Here is an 18,318-nt window from a genome sequence, read left to right on the forward strand (position 1 = left end):
TACTCAGAACAACAAATTTTAAAACATACTTCCATTCCAACTCATTTATATGCAAGGCAAGATTTTTCTAAAGCAAACTTTTTCAGAACATATTGAGGCATGGAACTGGAACAAGCATTTCCTTATTTACTGTGTAACAGACATAGGAGGTTTTGGCAGATTATGTATATGCATAGATAAAGAATTGAAACAGAGATAACAGAATTACTGTGTTCCAGGTATGGTGAATAATATAACCTTCCTTTCGCAAGCAGCATTAAGCTTCCCAAGGGCCAGCTCTGAAGAGCCCAATAAATTAGAAGCCAATAATGGAGAGGTTTATTCTGACTTTTCACATCCCTTCCCAAAATCTCAGGAAGGCGCAGCATAGTAATTACAAGACCAGTAAATAGTGATATTTATGGTACCATCCCCACAAGACTAAAGGAGACATCAGTGAGCAGAAATGCCACTAACAAGCTTAGGCCATTTGCACAGCTGTTGCACTTTCCCAACTAGAGGAATCAGTCCTTTATAACTGTTTCTGAGACAGACTGGGAGAGTGAGGAAGAAACAGAGAACTGCCTTTGGGAAGCCTTCAAAGGGAAATGGTGCCTTCATGATTGAGGGAATTTCCCAGGTAAAAAGGCTTATTCCTTCCTTATACTTTGTGATTTCCTAATCCTGCAAAAAAATGATCCTAATGAAATCCAACAAGCCTAGTACAGGTCTATTGCTCTCATGAAGTCAAAGCCCCTATGAGGGGGGCCAGGATTTGACCCACTACAAAGAACTGTGAATTTTTGTATTATGATCTGACACAACTTGGCCTAACACATAATTCACTGATTTGAATAAGCTCATTGGATGGGAAAAAAAAAAAAAAGAAAAAAAGAAGAGAGAGAATATCATAGCAACATCTTATTCCTTTGTGGTTTATGCACTTAACAAAGACTTACCTTCCAGTCTTAAACTCCCCACTATGTTTAACATTTAATTAGCAGAATTGCATATTCCTGCAGATATAAAAGAAAGATGACAAGAAAAACACTGCTGTACTGAAAGATCTCTTCAATACTCCTTGAAGCATCAATGGGAAGGACTTTGAGTAGCCTTAGTTCACCATTTATGTAGTATCAGATCAGAAAGGAATATTATATGGCTTCAGAGACAGCAAGGCCTTGCAGATTGTGGCATCCAGCATAAATTAGGAATGGATTAAAGTAAAATAAACTGGTATATAAAATATATTAATTTTAAAATATAACATAATTAATGAGTGGGAAATATTTTCATTCCACCTGAAGAAAAAGGCATTGTATTTCTATCCTAAGCCTGATTTTACATGAGAAAATAATTCCATTCCTCTCATTCTTCCTCTCTACTGTCTTAAATTTTCTCATGCTTTTTTCCCCTCTTCTTAATGATGGTAATGATGATAATAATAACCATGATGATTACAATCGTAATAATTATTATAATGATTATTATTATTGGGAATAAAGAAGAGAGAAAGAGAGAGGAAAATGAGGGAAATGGTGTACCTAATTTGGAAAGCCCCATGACACTGCCAGACTTCCTCAAAGAAGGACATTTTTAAAGACTAGGCTCAAAGGATTTGACACTTTCCTAAAATAATACACATTTTCAAGGAGCAGTGGAAGAAACTAAGCCTCCTCATCTGTGTATTCTCAGAAGGATCAATTATTTTACATCTTTTCACCAAGCAACTGCAAAGTGAGCTGGAGACACAGACTCAGATGCTAGTGTAATGCAGATGACCTACAGCTCTACCCATCCCACAGCACGGCCACAAAAACGGTACAGCGTGTGAAGAAGAGCTCATGGAGCAGCTGGCTAAAGCAGAAACTGAGCAAGAAAAAGATGATGTTGGCAGAGGATAGAGAGCATTTTGAGGACTCATTCTCGGTCAAGGTACGCAGCCGCGGTTGGTCGCTTAAACACAAATCTGATATACAACTGTGTTCTGATATAATTGTTATTCACAGGTGCTATTAACTCCTTCTAGCTAGGAAGATCTGTCTCTCTTGGATGGGAGCAAAAATTTATCAGGCAGGTGATATCATAAGCTTTTTAGTGCTAAGCTCCATCATAAAGGAAAAGCTGTAATGTTTGTACTCTTAAGCTTGGCCTAACTAGACCACTAATCCATTCCTCACACTGTAGATCAGCCTCATATAATTTTGTAGTCCTCTCTTCCAAGCAGTCCATTGTCTGAACCGTGGAAAAAAAAAAGATCACTTGAAACACTTGGAAAAAATACAGTCTGCAACTTCCTTTTTCTGGCTTTCTTTAGCAAGAGTAAAATTTCACTTCATGAGAGAGAACAAAGCCTTTGCTAATTAAGGGTAGCCAAATATCATTAGCTGCGTCCACAAGTGCCTTGTATATATCTTTGAAAAACTTTAAAGATGTGCACAGTAATGTGTGTCCATGGTGCCATTTTATACTGCTAGGGAGCAGCCTACACAACAGCCAACATCTTACAGCTGATTCTAATTTGGCTGCTTGGTCAGTAATGGAAGGTGCTCTGACAGGATGATATTGAGTGCAGTAAGGGCCTCTGTCCAATGGAATGCTGTGCTGGAACTGAAAAAAAAAAATTGGTATAGTAAAACATTTTGTTCTTGCATTTTTCTCTTTAATTTTTCATTTATTTTTAAATCTATAAATATAGCTTGCATTTTAGTTGGGTGTCTGTCTCTAATTTTACTGCAGCTGCAGCATTTGCCAGAGAGCAGTGGCTCTGTTTTCAGGGTGGTGCAGGATTTATACCAAAAAACCATCTCTTCTCTAATGCTCAGCACTTCTTACAGTTCTATCACAGCTCTTTCTGGTATACAGCCATAAATTAAATGAATCAGACTTATGGATGTTGACAAGAAAGATGACACAGCAATTTGTTGCCTTTAGTTTAGTCACCCTGTAGTTGTAAAACAGATAAATGTTTTACTCATCATGGTGGAGAGGTTGATTAATGAGAATTTAGAGCAATTTAGATCCATTCTATCTTTAGATTTAGATTCAAGGCTGAATGCAGGCACTGTCCACCATGCAGATTCCTGCATAGAAACAGAAATCTCTGCTCTTTAAGACACCACAGTAGCTTTCACCTCCTTTTCATACCAACAAATCTACCATTTCTTAAGAACCCAGACTGATTTAATGGTGGCAGTACTGGTCCAATTTTCTGTTTTTCATATCATGTTACAAATTTTCCAACAACTGATAAAGAAAGGAAAAACCCATTCTAACTTGTTCCCATAGGAAGTCATGCATTAAAATAAAAGAACTGAATTTTCATTCTACTGGTCCTGAAGACAGCTAAATCTTACAGACTCAGAGCCAGTGTCTGCTTAAATTCTCCTTGGGGCTGAAACACTTTCAAGCAGAATCTAGTGAGGTAAAAAACAATACATACAACACTGACTACATCTCCACTCCATTTGAAATTTTTGTTCTAAAAGGAAACAGAAATAGTGAAAGTAATATTTAGTGAAATTGAATTTTTGCTGTGTGAGGCCTAGTATCCTAGAAATAGATAATTATTGACTTGAAAATGTGGTAAAATTTCTGGAGAACAACTATATAGAATAATGCTGAGAAGAATTTAAGAAAACGCTGTCTTGATGAGGAAATTAGTGTAGGCAACCTTGTATTAAAATCAAATTTGTATTTGACAACCATTACAGAAAAAAAAGGGAAAAGGAAACCATCTGTTGGAAGAAAACCTAGAGAGGAACATCTGTATTATTTAAAGGAGTAAACTGAAGTGCAAAACTGAAAGGTCTGCATTAAGTGTGAAGAGGACTGGATAAGATGTGATAAAATTTTCATTTAAGGCAGGAGGGAAGAGAACTTCTGAGCAAGAATGGGCACTGGGAGGGTTGGGATATAGCTATTTTAAGAGTGGAGTATCTGCTGGGGGATGTACATACCTTTAGGGCAAACTGAGAACTTTGAACAGAATGCCATTCCTACAAATTCTAGTGACTCTGACCCTGCTGCTTAGGCAATATTTCTGAATAGTTGAAAAGTTGAATGAAAACTAGGAATGCAAATACAGGAAATACACACCATTATAAAGGAAAATTCATTCTTTGCTTCAGCAGGAGCAGCACAGACAACAGTGTTATTATTAATCCAAAATCTTGATGTCTACCCACTGACTCTAAAAGGCTCTGGAACCAGACATATTTGCAATTAAAATAAACCTCAATACTATTTAAAAATCAGATTTACTTTTTTGTTTTAATAATTACTTAAAAGTTTCTTATGAATCTCAAAATGTAAAAAACCTTTATACATATTTCGTTTTTTTATTGTAGATAATCTACTGAAGATATTCTTGTTCATGTATCAATACATACTTTTAGATATAGAAAAACTTAGTACTAAAATTGTTGGATATTGTCTACTTTGGCCCAAAAATGATCATATCTTCCAGAGCTCTACACAAAAAAACTTCTAGTTGTCATAACAACATCCTGCAGCAGATACAAGATAGCTTGTACTTGCTTTTAATACAATTAGCAAAAGTTAACATTTCTTGAAGATTAAAAAACAGGGATATTATTTAAAAGGGAGGGTGGACTTAATTTTTTTTCATTTTTCATTCCCACAAAATTCAGCTATTAATTTAGAATCTTCAGTCAATAGCCTGTAGAAATATTCCATTGCATCAAGCCATATTTGGGGGCAACTCTGTTATGCTCCATGTTTTTACAAAATATGCAGGTTTCTAATAACGTCTTTGTAAAGTGACACTCAGAATATAAAGAAGCCTAAATTTAGAAAAATACTGATGTTTTCCCAAGGAACAAGTTTCCTAGACAAATTCCTGGATGCTTCAATCTTGTCAAATGCGATACTAAGTCATTATGAAAGTCCCATTTAAGCTGTGATCTTAACTATCATTCCTTTATAAGTGCTCCAGATCCAACAGTCAGTTTACCAGAAAAGGATCAGTGTCACTCTGCTTATGTTTTTATATCAAGACTAAAATAGAAGAACATCTTAGCCATTGCAACACATGAAATTACAAACTGTATCCACTTGTGTCCCTAGAAATGTTTCACTTATGAGTGAGTCTTGATGGTACCTGGAGTTGTCTCCTTGATCAGGGCCACATGATGCAAGACTGGGTATCACAGAAATGCATAGAAAAATGCAGTCCTTTCCTAATTTAAAGAATACAGTCCCTTCCAAATTTAAAGGCCAGTTTAGACCAAAGTGCAGGTGCTGATCAAAGATCAACAAACTAGACAATGGCAGAGCTGCTGATAAAGGACAATCCTATTTACAGTGAAGTCTCAGGTCAGACAGTTTTCACTTGATTTGCACAGACATACTGTTTTATTCCAACAATGGTGCCCACCATTTCTAGAGTAAGGCAAACTAATGCACAACTTTTTCTCTTAAGACTATTTTAATGTTAATATGACTGGTTTAGAAGAACTTAGTAATCTGGCAAGCATCCACCTAGCTGAGGCATATTGTAGTAATAAATAAGAGAAGAATTTGAGCTCACTGAAGTTATGTATTTCAAGTGTACAGCCCAGACTACTGCAGCAAAGTATTGCTATTCACAGTCCCACCTGCTTGCATTGGAATGGGAAATTCCCTATATCCACAATGTCTTCAGATTTAAATATATAAGGCAAAATAACTTGAACACTTCAAAAAATAAGTCACTTAACATATGGAAAATAAATAATGAACATCAATTATTAAAAATTTCAAGATATCAAACATTCAGATTTTTAAGCATATTTTGTTTTAATAGTCAGATTCTCTATTTGAACACATAATGGAAATAATTTCTGCAGGTCTGCTAGTCTCTAGAGAATGTTTTGGTTCTCAAGAGAGAACACTGTTACTACAAATTTTGATAGCACCAATCTTGTTCTGACCAAGATTCAAAGTGATTAATGTGAAAAGATCTGGATCATTTAAGTAAGAAGAATTATTTTTCATTTTGCAGCTGTGATAATTTTTTTTCCTAATAACCAGGTATGTCTGTGTCATATGTCTAGAGTTATTAAGCAGAAATCACATGAAAAAAGAGAAGCAGCAGTATAAGCAGTATGACACCCACAAATGTTATGTACCTTACCTAAATTACCTATAACCATTTATCTATGTCTATACCTATACATACATTTTACTGCTATGCAAATAAAATCTCTCTGAACAAAACAGCTCTTTTCTGGCAATAAAAGAGAATTATATGATCCATTTTTATTGGCTGTAACACAGACCTTTTAAATTCATACCTCAAAATTTGCACATAAGCAACGGATAGCTGAATTTATGCTTGTAGTTAACATAGCTTTATTCATACACAAAGGAGCCCAATCTCTCATGAATAAAAAAGCTCTTGTCCAAGTAGGTACAAGTCATTACAGGTTCTGGCACAACAGTGAGGCTTTCTCTGTTTCCAAAGCAGGCATTATTAATAAAGTTCATTAAAACTGCAGAACTCACACTTTGCCAAGCTCTAATGGATCTGGAAGGCAAAAGACCTAAGATGGATTAGCATAGATCCAATGCATTTCAGAATCCTGTTTGCTTCAAGAGCTACATTAAGTTCGTACAAGTCTGTATTGGACATACTGAAAAAACCCTGAATTCTGGCTTTGCAAGAAAAGTAGTGTTGTATTGTTCCCTGACTGCATTGAAAAGGTCATGAAAATCCTTTTGTTGACAATTGAAAGCATTTGCCAGCCCTTTAAAGTGTTATCATTCGCATTCAAGTGAGAGAGGCATAAATTCATTTAAAACAAGACAGTGTGAGCAAGATTTATGCATTTTTATCCACATTATCTCTGTGATCAGGATAATGTTTGTAGTATGCAATGGAATGGCACAGTCCCATAGAAATATGGAAGCATTTCAAAAAGTAATTCCACTAAAAGCAATTGATTTCTGATGTGTTAAAAGGATCTTCATGTTCCCCTGTTATTTGCAAAATTAATGTACTTACTATGTTAATTTGAGAGATTTGCAACACTTCAGCAGCTTTTATGGACTATGATTTAAATGAGTGTTGGAATTACCAAAGTGGAGACAATAAATTCTACGCAGTAAGTAAAGTGCCTTGTAATGAGGGACCTAAATGTCTGCTTCAAGAGCACATGTAACTACATTTCAGCTCAAGCTGCTGTTGACCTGTCAGCTATGCATGATATTTTTAAAAATGTGCTCTTGTGTTTAAGGGAGGTCACTCAGTTTTCTGCTTGTGAGTCTCTTCTCTTTCTCCACTTGCTGCATTTGACAGTGATGTAAGCAGAGTCTGAATCCAACCACACAAAAAAGGGTAAATCACTTCCTTTCACCCTTATGCTAAAGTAAGGAGATGCAAAAAACCCAAAAAGCACTCTTTCAAATTTATCATTCAGCCATTCCTCTGGCCATTTCCTGTGGCAACACACCATTGGGACACTACAAATATCCACACTGATTTTAAAGTCAGACTATAGTCTTTAATCTCACTTACACTATTCCTTAGGTTCCTGAATATACAAACCAAACATAGAAATTCTTCAGAGTTCAGACTTGCCTGTCTATAAAGACAGTGAAAAATGAGAAGAACTTCGTGTACAAGGAAAGAACTTATCTTTACTACTCCAAGCTCATTAACAATGTTGAAATATTGTACCTTGCTTTAGATTCTAACCTTTAAAAATTATTTTAGAATTAAAGTTATGGCAAAAAACAAGCAGATAGAAAGTGCGAATCATGTTTGGTTTGCTTTTCTAGCAGATCTAGCAGATTTGTCACTAACTTTTTTAATAGAACAGCAAACACTAGTAGCATTAGAACAATATAGCATGACCTTCTCTACTATTGGATTTTAAAAAGCCCTGAAACAGAACCAACCCAGACTTTACTTAGTGAGAATTGATCTACATCATGGTAGTTTGATTTCCAGTTCAACAAACAGGGATATATCATATGTTGCTTTGGGTCAATGAAAGCCCATGCTCATCCACTGAACACTCAATACTCTGGAAAATTTGCATGTCCTATAGATTCTGTTCATTAGTATGGTTAATTAAAATGATGAGAATTTGCTATTGAATTAATGATGAAACATATTCATGATTTGGGGTGTGTATGAACAAAATGTGGTGGGTGCATTGTTATGCTTTCCAAAGACATGCCTTTTGTCTTACAAGTTAGAGGGGGATTTATGGGAATCCCTCTTTCAGTGCCCGTATTTGACACACAGACACGAAAGTAAATGGAGCTGCTGTCGAAAGGCTCCATTTCCCCAGTTAAGCCAGAGGGTGCTGTGCCTGGAAGACCAGCCAGGCAAGAGGGGGGTGGCAGGGTGAATGAAGAAAGAGCATGCAGTGCATGCACCGCTGCATGTGCACCAGGAGCAGGAACCGATGCAGAGAGGAGCCTCTCTGGAGATCTGACAATGAACAGTTACTCAAAACGCTGCAGCTCCAGTGAGGACAGCTTTGAGTTACAGGGCAGCACAAGGTCAGAAGCTAAAAGCTTTGTTAAAAGCAAAAATAAGGATGAAGGCTATCGACCCCATCGATCAAAGCACTGTCAGAAAGGGGGTGAAAAAACTCACGGACTGGAACACTCTTCACTCTATCCAGCAGAAGTGGGAAACACAAGCCAAAAGCTGCAGAGGCAGAAGAAGACCCACAAGAAAAGCAGTTCCTCTGCATCTGACTTGAGCTTGGTGAGTCAAGGATCATCAAGTTCATTGTCTGTTGTGGAAGAAAAAATAGAAGCTAAACTCAAATTCTCTCAATTTATTAATGAAGTTACTTTCAGAGTGCTTGATCCCATGAGCCTGAGGGCATACCGAGCTGCTAAACTGAAAAATGCTTTGCCATCCAGTGTGAGAAGCCTAGATGATTTTCATATTAAGAGAAAGTCTCCTGAAAACTGGAAAGAAAACATTCTAGATGGAAAGACCAATGAAGAAGTAGACTTAGAGACTCTGAGAAGTGACGACCTCGTGGCTGGAGCGCGACCACACAAATTAGAGAAATCGTTGTCCCTGGATACGAGTCCCTCTCTCAGGTCATTTGATAATGGTGTCTCATACAGAACAAGACCTGGCTTGCCAGTAGAAATTATGATTTCTCAAAGCAAAGGAATGCCAGCCACAAAATCTGCATCTCTTCCTAGAAGTACAAGCATGGTGAGCTCTCTCAAATGTTTTTTTGGGGTGATGTATGACAAGGATTTACGCTTTAGCATGACTATTAGAAAAGCGTTTCTATCTTCCTGGGTGGGCTCTTACCATGTAAACAAATTTTTCTCCAGGGTGGGAACAAAGAGGGAATGTTTCTTTTTAGTAGCTCAAGGAACCAGCTGTAGAAGGTATGGGAGGAAGGAAGAACAGAATAAAATTCCCTAATCCTTTTAGTTTGCTTTCTGGAAGATGGCTTTACAAGATCAAACAAGAAGGTTATTCCTGCATTGCAAGGAAGCATGTGTATAGCCAGGTCAGCTTGATATGAGCAGTCAAGGCACCTTCAGAAAAGTGTGAAGAGAGCACTGTGGCAGACCATTCAGGTATTCAAGGTCACTAGTTTGGAACTTGCTCAGGTATCTCTACACCAAACAAGAATCCTCAGTTAATGTGTTTAAATACTACTGAGGGCTGTGACATCCCAAAAGTGTTGCTAATGTTTGTGTGTATGAAATTAATACATAACAGTTAATACATATATACATATCACTTGATAATTTCTATTTTGATGTGCTAAAAACAACCCAAGCAACCACAAAAGCTTAAGAAATGAAAAAAAAAAAAAAGGCTGAAGCTTTCTTCTACAGTCTGGTAAAAAATATTTATGTTTTTAATTTTTTCTTATGAGATTCTTTCTTTGGATGAGGAAGAGGTATTTATGCCTGTGAAGGAGAGCAAAGGGAAATTGTTGTTTGCTAGCATGGCACAGTCTGGAACCCTGAACTGCCAAACCTTGCACTGATATAATATGTTAGTATGTCTCCAGAGTAGTATTTGCAATTCCACTAAAACAATAAAGGTCCAGGAACTATTGCTTAAGACTATACACATGTACACAGATGTTGCTAAACTGGGAGCTATTACAACTGCATTATTCTTTAAAAAGTCTATTCAAGTTTAAAAACAAAGAAACAAAAAGTTATTTTATTTCACAGAGAACTGCAGCAAATAGGAAAACATCCAGTCTTAAGAATTTTATTCAAACTTCGGCAACCTGAGCTAGGATTTTATGTCCTTGGATGTTTTAATTGCCTCCTATCAAAGATATCTGGAGGGAGAAGAGGTGAAAGGTAATGAAACAGAGAGAATGTGCACACTGTCTTGTGTCACAGCTCCACAATGAGAGCTGTCCTACAAAGGGCTGAAGAGGCTTCAGCCTGAGCCCATGGCAGGATGTGCTGTTTTCAAATTTCAATTAAGCATCTGTCAGAGCATCTTTTCCAGTGGACTTGATTATATGTACAGATTGAAACTTCCAACCGATTGAGTGCTGACTGACTGAGCGCTGCCAATGCTCTGTAATTCCACACAGTTAGTGTAGGCATCAGCCTGCTCCAGCTGAAGCATCACTTTGCTCTAAGCCTCGTCATTTAAATTAAACACAGTGGTTACCTGACAGTTTACCTCAACAAACAATGCCTCCAACTGCAGAGCTCAACATGAGAAAATAAAGGCGTGGCAGAGCAAAATATAAGAGCAAAACATGTTCACCCTCATATACAGATTTATGTCTCCTACATACAAAAACTTTGACTTCAGTCTAATTTATTTAGTGCCAAGTCCTCACCTGAAGCATGCCTAGCAAGGAGCAAAAGGATAACTGTATAGCCTTGGGTGTCATTATTGTAAAAATACTTTAGAAGTTCTTGGTTATGTAATGTTCATTTGAATGCTCATAGAGAACACTGCTTAACTGTTCCATGTTTTAGTTGCCAAGTTATTACTGGTGTGCAGAAGATAATCTCTGAAAGAAATTATAAGATTACATTGATTTAAATATAAAAACCAAATAGCAGAGGTATAAGTACATATCCTGAAGAGCATGAAAGAACATGCCTGAAAGTTTGAGATTAAAAAAGCTGCACCTAATAAAAAAAAGTGTGACTCAGAAGATGAATGCTGTGACATTGCCTCCTGTCTATTATGTTTTCTGAAGACCCCTGAGGTATCCACAACTGCCTTTGTACTACTGTTGATTGGATCCAGACCCACTAAAGTGATTTTCAACTTTTAGTCTTCTCAGAACTAGTCAAAATGTTCCATTTCTGCAGCAAGTGTTTACTGGTTTGCAAACAGCGGCTGCTGAAATGAAATCTCACAAAAAACCCAACAGTCACTGTAGAGTTATGCAGAGGAATTTCTGGACAGCTAAGAAAAATAAAAAAGCTTCAATGTGTGACTGAAGTTAAAGGGAATTGTGATAGGTAGAAAGCAATTCCAAAATACAATGGACATGACCTTGGTGTGGTCTAAATATTTTAGTAACCTGGCCAGCAGGATGAAATAATTTTTCTATGTATTGATGTCAATTTGAGGTCACTGGACAAACAAGCAGGAAAGGAAAATGATAAATTAAATGAACGCAAACCTCCGAATCCACACCAATGTAGTGGAAGGTGTGCAACTCGAAACTATGTCACACTTTCAGACTGAAATGATATGACCAGTTCAGTGGGCTGAAAAATGCAGGAAATGTGTGAAAAGGGTTGTACACAATGGAAAGTTTCTAGGAACTGAAAAGGCATGCTTGTCAGAGTCTGTCAAAGGACAGATCAATACAGAGAGAAATGTGGATGGATCCAAACAATACGTATATTTTTCTTAGGGTATGTTTCAAAGAAAACCAGGTATGAAAGGCCTGTGGCTTTTAATACATATTTTATCTCAAATACATTTGTTCCAAGTAACCAGAACCTTCAGGAAAGCTTTATATACCGCTATTAACTGTTCCAGGAAGAAAATACAGGTTAAAATTTAATTCTTAAATAATCATACAGGAGTGTGACTTCAGACCTGTGTAATTCTGCAGCTCCTTAGGATTTGAATCAACCTGAAAATTACACTTCAGTAACTTCAGGAATACATGAATGAGTATCAAATTTCCAGCTATGTCTCATCTTTACACACCTGCTTTTTATCTACACAAGGAACCATATAACTCAACATTAGACACTGGCTTTTCTTGGTCATTGGAAATCAATTTCTTTCTTAGAAAAGCTTTAACTTTCCATCTTACATTTAACTGCCAGTAGTACATATTCTGTGTGCAAGAGGACTTAGAAATAATTTTTGACCTCACCATTGCAACTATATGTATACATAACCTCAGGAATTGCGCATTTCTCATCTCAGAATATTTCTTTTTATCACACAAAATAAATACAAGCAAACCTGATCAATACAAATGACTTACTAATCTGCAGAGGCTGTCGAAGAAAACAAGCTTGGGTTGGGATAATGTCATGTCTACATTTTGGAAGTTAAGATTTCACATACTATAAACTAAGACGGAATAAGGCTGGTGGTGAGAGGCAGAAACTTGGCCATGCTCCACGTGAATTTACCGTGCTTATGGAGCCATATACTCCTCATAATCCTCCTAATCTTTCCCTAGACACCCCAATATATTGGGATCACAGAATATTCTGCGTTAGAAGGGATCCACAAGGATTATCAGGTCCAGCTCTTAAGTGAAGGCTCACACAGGGATCAAACCTGTAACCTTGGCATTATTAGCACCAGGCTCTGGCCAACTGAGCTAAGAATATTAAGGAGTGGGAGGGACCTCAAAGGCCATCTAGTCCCAGTTACCCCCACCTTGGGCAGGGAAACCTTCCACTAACCCACAATGCTCAAGACCTTGCCCAACCAGGCCTTGAACACTGCCAGGGTTGAGGCATTGACAGCCTCCCTGGGCAACCCGTTCCTCACCACCCTCACAGTGATGTTGTTCCTAATATCTAACAAAAATTTCCACTCTTTTGGTATGTACCTTGTGTTCCATGTACTATCACTGCAGCTTTCCTGTAGCCCCTTCAGTTGCTGTAAGGTTGCTGTGAGCTCTCCGTGCAACCTGCTCTTCTCCAGGCTAAACAGCCCCAGTTTCCCCAGCCTGTCTTTGTAGAAAAAGGTGCTCCAGTCCTTTTTTCGTCTCCATGGCCTCCTCTGGACTTGCTCCAACAGTTCTGTTTCCTTGTTATGGGCGCACCAGTGCTGGAAGCAGCACTCTGGTGGGGTCCCACAAGAGCAGAACAGAGGAGCAGAATCCCCTCCTTGACCTGCTGCCCACAGTCCTCTGGCTGCAGCTCAGGACACAGTTGTTTTTCTGGGCTGTGAGCACACTTTGCTGCTCATATTGAGTTTTTATCAACCATCACCCCCAAGTCTTTCTCACAGGGCTGCTCTCAATCAGTTCTCTGCCCAGCCTGCAGGTGTGCCTGGGATCCAGATGTAGGACCTTGCATTTCACTTTGCTGAACTTAAAGTCTGAGAATAATTTACTGGGCCTGCAAAGCTGCACCAGTGAAGACAGATGCAATGGCAATTGCTTATTTCCTAGACATCACCTGGTTCAGGCTGGTGCTTCATGGTGCTGTCATACTCCCTCCTGTGGGATTTAGTCTCAAGAGCCAAATTTTGACCCCATATAGGCAATTCAATTCCCCCCTGTAGCCTTAGCAAAACTGGCTGAAAATAAAGTATTCATTCTTACTTTGATTTAAAGCAATGTATGTCCTAAAGGATTCAATTTCTATAGCCCTTGAGACAGAAGGGGGCAATTGCCTGCTACAAAGGATGACATCCTTATAAAATGCAGATGAATGAAGCACAAGGTAGAATAACACCCTTTTTCATTTCATTATGACAATAGCTATTGTAAAGAAGAACTATAACCAGAGTAGATGTTTATATAGGATATTGAGAAGATTCAAAGATTCATGTTTAATCCAGGTAGGCTGCTTAATTCCTAAGGAACCCTGTAGGTAGCCACTGAAGCATAGTGTCACAGACATTAACACAAAAAAAGGAAAATTTCATTAATTTCTGCTCTATTACTATTTGTTGTACACGAGGATTCCTACTGATCATTGTAGGCTCTCTTGCAAGACAATTGTCTGAGCATAGGGATGGCTTCCTGAAGGTGCATAAGCACCTTTAGAAATCACAGCCTCACACACCCGAACTTCACAGGCATGAAGGGATTTGGGCCATTCTCTTAAGAGTTGAAGTCAAAGACCCTTGTGGTTCCCTTCCAACTCAGAAAACTCTGTAAAAACTAGTAAATCTGTAAGAATAGAGGAAGACTGTCATGCAAAAGCTGTGGTAGAATTCCACAGCAGTAGAAAATGCCACCAATCTCCCATTCTAAAAGAAATTTTCTAGGGCAGTTTCTAGGTTCTCATTTTCTAGGGCACCTGAGTACTAACAGAATCTTGCTGAAAGAGCAGACAAGATTTTGTTGCTCTAGGTCACAGCTCTTTTATACAAGGTTTTGAGTCCTCTTTCAGCCCTTCCAGCCTGCCACCATGATATAAAAATAGGCATTTGCTTTGTTCTTGGATGAATACCAAATTTTTCATTTCTATTTACAGTACTGTGATGTTTACAAGTAAGATTTGGGTTTAAATGCATTATAATGGAAAGTATATATTGTTTCACTGACTCATGCATCCAATATGCTAAAAAATAAATAGTAAGAGGTGGGACCAGAAGGAAAGAGTAATGAGATTCTTTACCCAGGTCAGTGATCAAGCAGCCAAACACCTGAAAAGTCTTCCTGTGTCCTACTTTCTGGTCTGTTCCTGCTATTTCAGACAGGTGGGTTAATGTAGAACTAGCCTCAATAGCTGATATGAAGCTGTGGTATCTCCAGGTTATCAGAGGAAAGTAAGAAAGTGAACTACATCAGTTGCTTCAATTCTTTAGCATGATATCTACATGCCATAGCATATAATTAGGGTCCTTTATGAGTCTCATACAGCAGTGGAAAATGTCATATGGCCACCTTTCCTGACATCCTGGCCTCTTTCTTGCCATGGTATTCCACATGACACTGCACAGTTTGTTCCCCTCTGCGTTGCAAATTGGAGGTGACCATCAGGTCATCAGTAGCCTAAATCTTTTTTGTTAAGATGGGTATTAAAATAGATGGTTTAATTCCTTTAACGTAATCTTGATTGAAAGAAGATAGTGTTCACTTCTTTTCACCATTCAGAGATACCAGGCAAATACAACAATTTTAAGACTTACTAGTTTAAACTCATTATTATATGAAGTGAGCATAACCACTGAACTGCCAGCAACATACACCCTAACAACTTCCCTCTGTTATTTTTCCTGCATCTGCAGATTCCTGAAAACAGTCCTTGTGTCTGGCAATACTGAAAAAGAATCTCAGGTCCTAACAATTGCATGTGGGTGTGGAAAGCCAAATACTAAATCTTTAGTTATCTGGGGCTGCTGTTCCTTGGTACTTCCAAGGATTTCTATTGCATCATTATAATCTCTCTCCTCTGATACCAACACTGTTTTCCTGTACACCACTATTATGAAATGATCACTCTGGGTATAGTAGTAATGAGTAGTATTGCAAAAGTATTCACCAGTGTGTACACCTGGAGCTTCCAGGGTAGGTAAATTAGCTTTATAACACCGCATAAGTGTTAGGCAGCCAAATAGTCTAAGCTATAAAATCTGATGGCCAAAGGAAATGGTAGTACCTTCTGAGCTCATTTCATCTGAAATCAAAGACAAATCTAATTTTCCACTAATCAAGGTATCTCAAATATATCTTCTCAATCTCTGAGAAGACTTAGCCATGTTAGGCATGAAGCATGAAGTAGTATTAGTTGTACCAGCAGCAGCCAAGCTGGGGCAAGATGTAGCTCAGCAAAGACTAACAGTCCAAGTATTTAACCAGCTTCACCAGTTAAATGCAGAGTGCTGGATCCTCTCTCTAATTTCCTTTTTTTTTTTCCATGACATTTATGGTTTGGTCACAGGATGTGGCAGCCAAGCAGGCCACGGGCAATTTCATCCCCAGCTAACACCTCCTGTCCCAGTGCTGTGGCGCTGACTCCTTTTCCCAGGGCTGAGGAGCGCAGCAGCCTTGTGCTGTAGGAGAGATCAGCAGAATGTTTTTAGAGCAGCAGATGTGACATCGTTTCACAAGCAACAGAACGAGCAGATGGTGTTTGGAGAGCTCTCCTTGCCTGCTCCAAAACACCTCCGTGGGGTCACTAATGGAGCCTTGGTCTCGTCGAGCACTGCACAAAGCGACAGCGCTCCCAGGATGACGCACGTGGTCATTTACAGCTTCCCAGCTCATCAAATACAAATTAGATCAAAATCTTCCTCACAGAGCACAGACATCTACAAGGCAGCGCTCAAAAGAATAAGCTATTTATTCAAGACAGGCTAAAATAGACAGTCTGAGCTGCTTCCCAATAACAAGAATGTGTTTCCAATGACATTAAGTGTTTCATCATGAAGTTTTTTATAGTTAGGGGTTTTAATTCAGTTGTCGTCCCCTCTCTGCCCTCTCACCCCTCCTTTTTTAGGGGAGAGCAGCAAGTGAGTCAGGAGGGAGATATTTGTATAAAGGAAAAAAAAACCAATATTGCAATGGTGAATTCCTGCACAGGATTCAGAGCTCCAAACAGAAAACAAAATAATTTCCCAGCAAAAGCTGCTCTTTGCCTTCAGAGGGGCAACTATTCAGACAGAAAAAAATCTGAGCCCATGCAGTTCACATTGATTTTGGTATCTTTTGGCACATGTAATAGGAAAGCAAAATTTGCAATCGGAAATATTTAGTGTTCTTTTCCCAGTGATTTTTGTTAACATTACTTTTCCCCTTCCTTTGAGTTTGAAAAACACTCCTCAATTGTACTCTTTATCTTTGGATGCCTTTAGAAAGAAATGGTACTTTCAGAGTACTGGAAGCTACAGCAGCCTTAGGACAATTACCGTAAGCAGAGATGCCTGAAAACTGCAAAGCCAGGCAAGGGAAGGTGAAAGAGAAAGAGGTTGAAAAGATTAATTGATCTCTCTTTTCTGGTCCAGCTTTGGTCTACAAGTGTTATTTATGACAAAGATTTTAAAGGTGCTTCAACTCATTTTTCATTTATTCCTTCATCCAGCAGCCTGTGTTTGCCATGTTTGCAAAATGTGGGGTTTGCCCTGCCATAGCATGGCTGTGGTAGATCATAAAAGCAAAGACCTGGGTGTGCACTGACGCTCTCACACAGCCAAGTGCAATACTTAACATAAGCATTTTCCTGGTCCACATAGTGAAAATCTCTGAACTCTACCAAGAAAAGATTAAAGTGCAAGGCACTGCCCAGAGCCAGAGGTTGCTCTGATTTAATTTTCAGTTGTTAGGGACTGATATTTTTTCCCAGTCATGGAAAGGTTTTCAGCTCTATTAAAATTCTGCTCAGTGATGTACTGCATGCAATTAATAGAAACATAGATGTAACTTTGCTCCAGCACTCCCACTGTGTTCTAACATCTAACTGGAGTAAAATAAAAGTTTACTTATTAATATGAACCCACCACAGCAAGCATTTTGGGGACAGAAAAGAGGGAATCAGAATTACATTAATCTGCCAAAACTGCATTTGCAGCACTCTGTTTCCTCTGTAGGCTTGGTGAGCCATGGGTTTTAGTCTCCCATCAGAAAACATAATATTAAAACTTTGATCCCAACAAATTCAAAGAACAGAAACTTTTATGAATTATGGGGTAGTTTAAAAGGATTTTATACTAAATGTATGTCCTGTAAATTAAGCCTAGCTGCCCCAACAGCATGACTCATGTCTCAAAATATCAGGAACTTTTGGTTTTGACCTCAGGTCAGATAAGGAGAAGAAGGACCCATATGGGAATCTATTTTATATTTATAAATTTTTTTTTTCATAAAGCTGAAAAAAATTGTATTTTCACAGACTAGCAGAAGCATTTGTTTCAACCACTTCCTCTTTGCAAAGCAGCTTAAATTTGACCTTCTTAGATGAAACTCTTCAGTGCCAGGAGGTTTAGGTGACAGGAAAGGACATCTTGTGGATAAGGAAGAAGTAGATGCCACAAATCTTGAGTTTAAAACATAATATTCTCAAAATTAAGGTGGGAAGATAAGGGAGGAAATATTAAAAGGTAGAGGAAAAACTGATAGGAAAATCTTATTGAGAGATAAGTTCATGATCCTTAGTTGTGACCAGGGTCTCAGGGGTACCAAAACTACTTGCTATTAGCAAGTAGTGCCTTTCTTTTGAGATACCATTGCTTTCTATCAACAGAGAGTAAATAAA

General features: G+C 38.2%; 1 protein-coding gene across 11 annotated transcripts in view; it reads left to right on the forward strand.

Moving 5' to 3' along the window:
• BEGAIN (brain enriched guanylate kinase associated) overlaps positions 1–18,318 on the forward strand; it is a 160,347-nt gene that overhangs the window by 1,703 nt on the left and 140,326 nt on the right. For 4 of the 11 annotated variants that reach the window (XM_014264520.3, XM_074542345.1, XM_005483219.4 and 1 more), the window contains exon 2: positions 1,785–1,914. The exons of 4 other annotated variants lie outside the window; for them this stretch is intronic. In XM_014264520.3, the coding sequence (XP_014119995.2) occupies positions 1,864–1,914 (51 nt within the window). In that variant the 5' untranslated portion in view covers positions 1,785–1,863. Of the gene's footprint in view, positions 1–1,765; positions 1,915–18,318 lie in introns of those variants that run through there. 3 more of the 11 variants (XM_074542342.1, XM_074542347.1, XM_074542346.1) reach the window with 3 other exon arrangements.

The sequence above is a fragment of the Zonotrichia albicollis genome, chromosome 6, assembly GCF_047830755.1.
Source record: "Zonotrichia albicollis isolate bZonAlb1 chromosome 6, bZonAlb1.hap1, whole genome shotgun sequence".
Taxonomy (NCBI): Eukaryota; Metazoa; Chordata; class Aves; order Passeriformes; family Passerellidae; genus Zonotrichia; species Zonotrichia albicollis.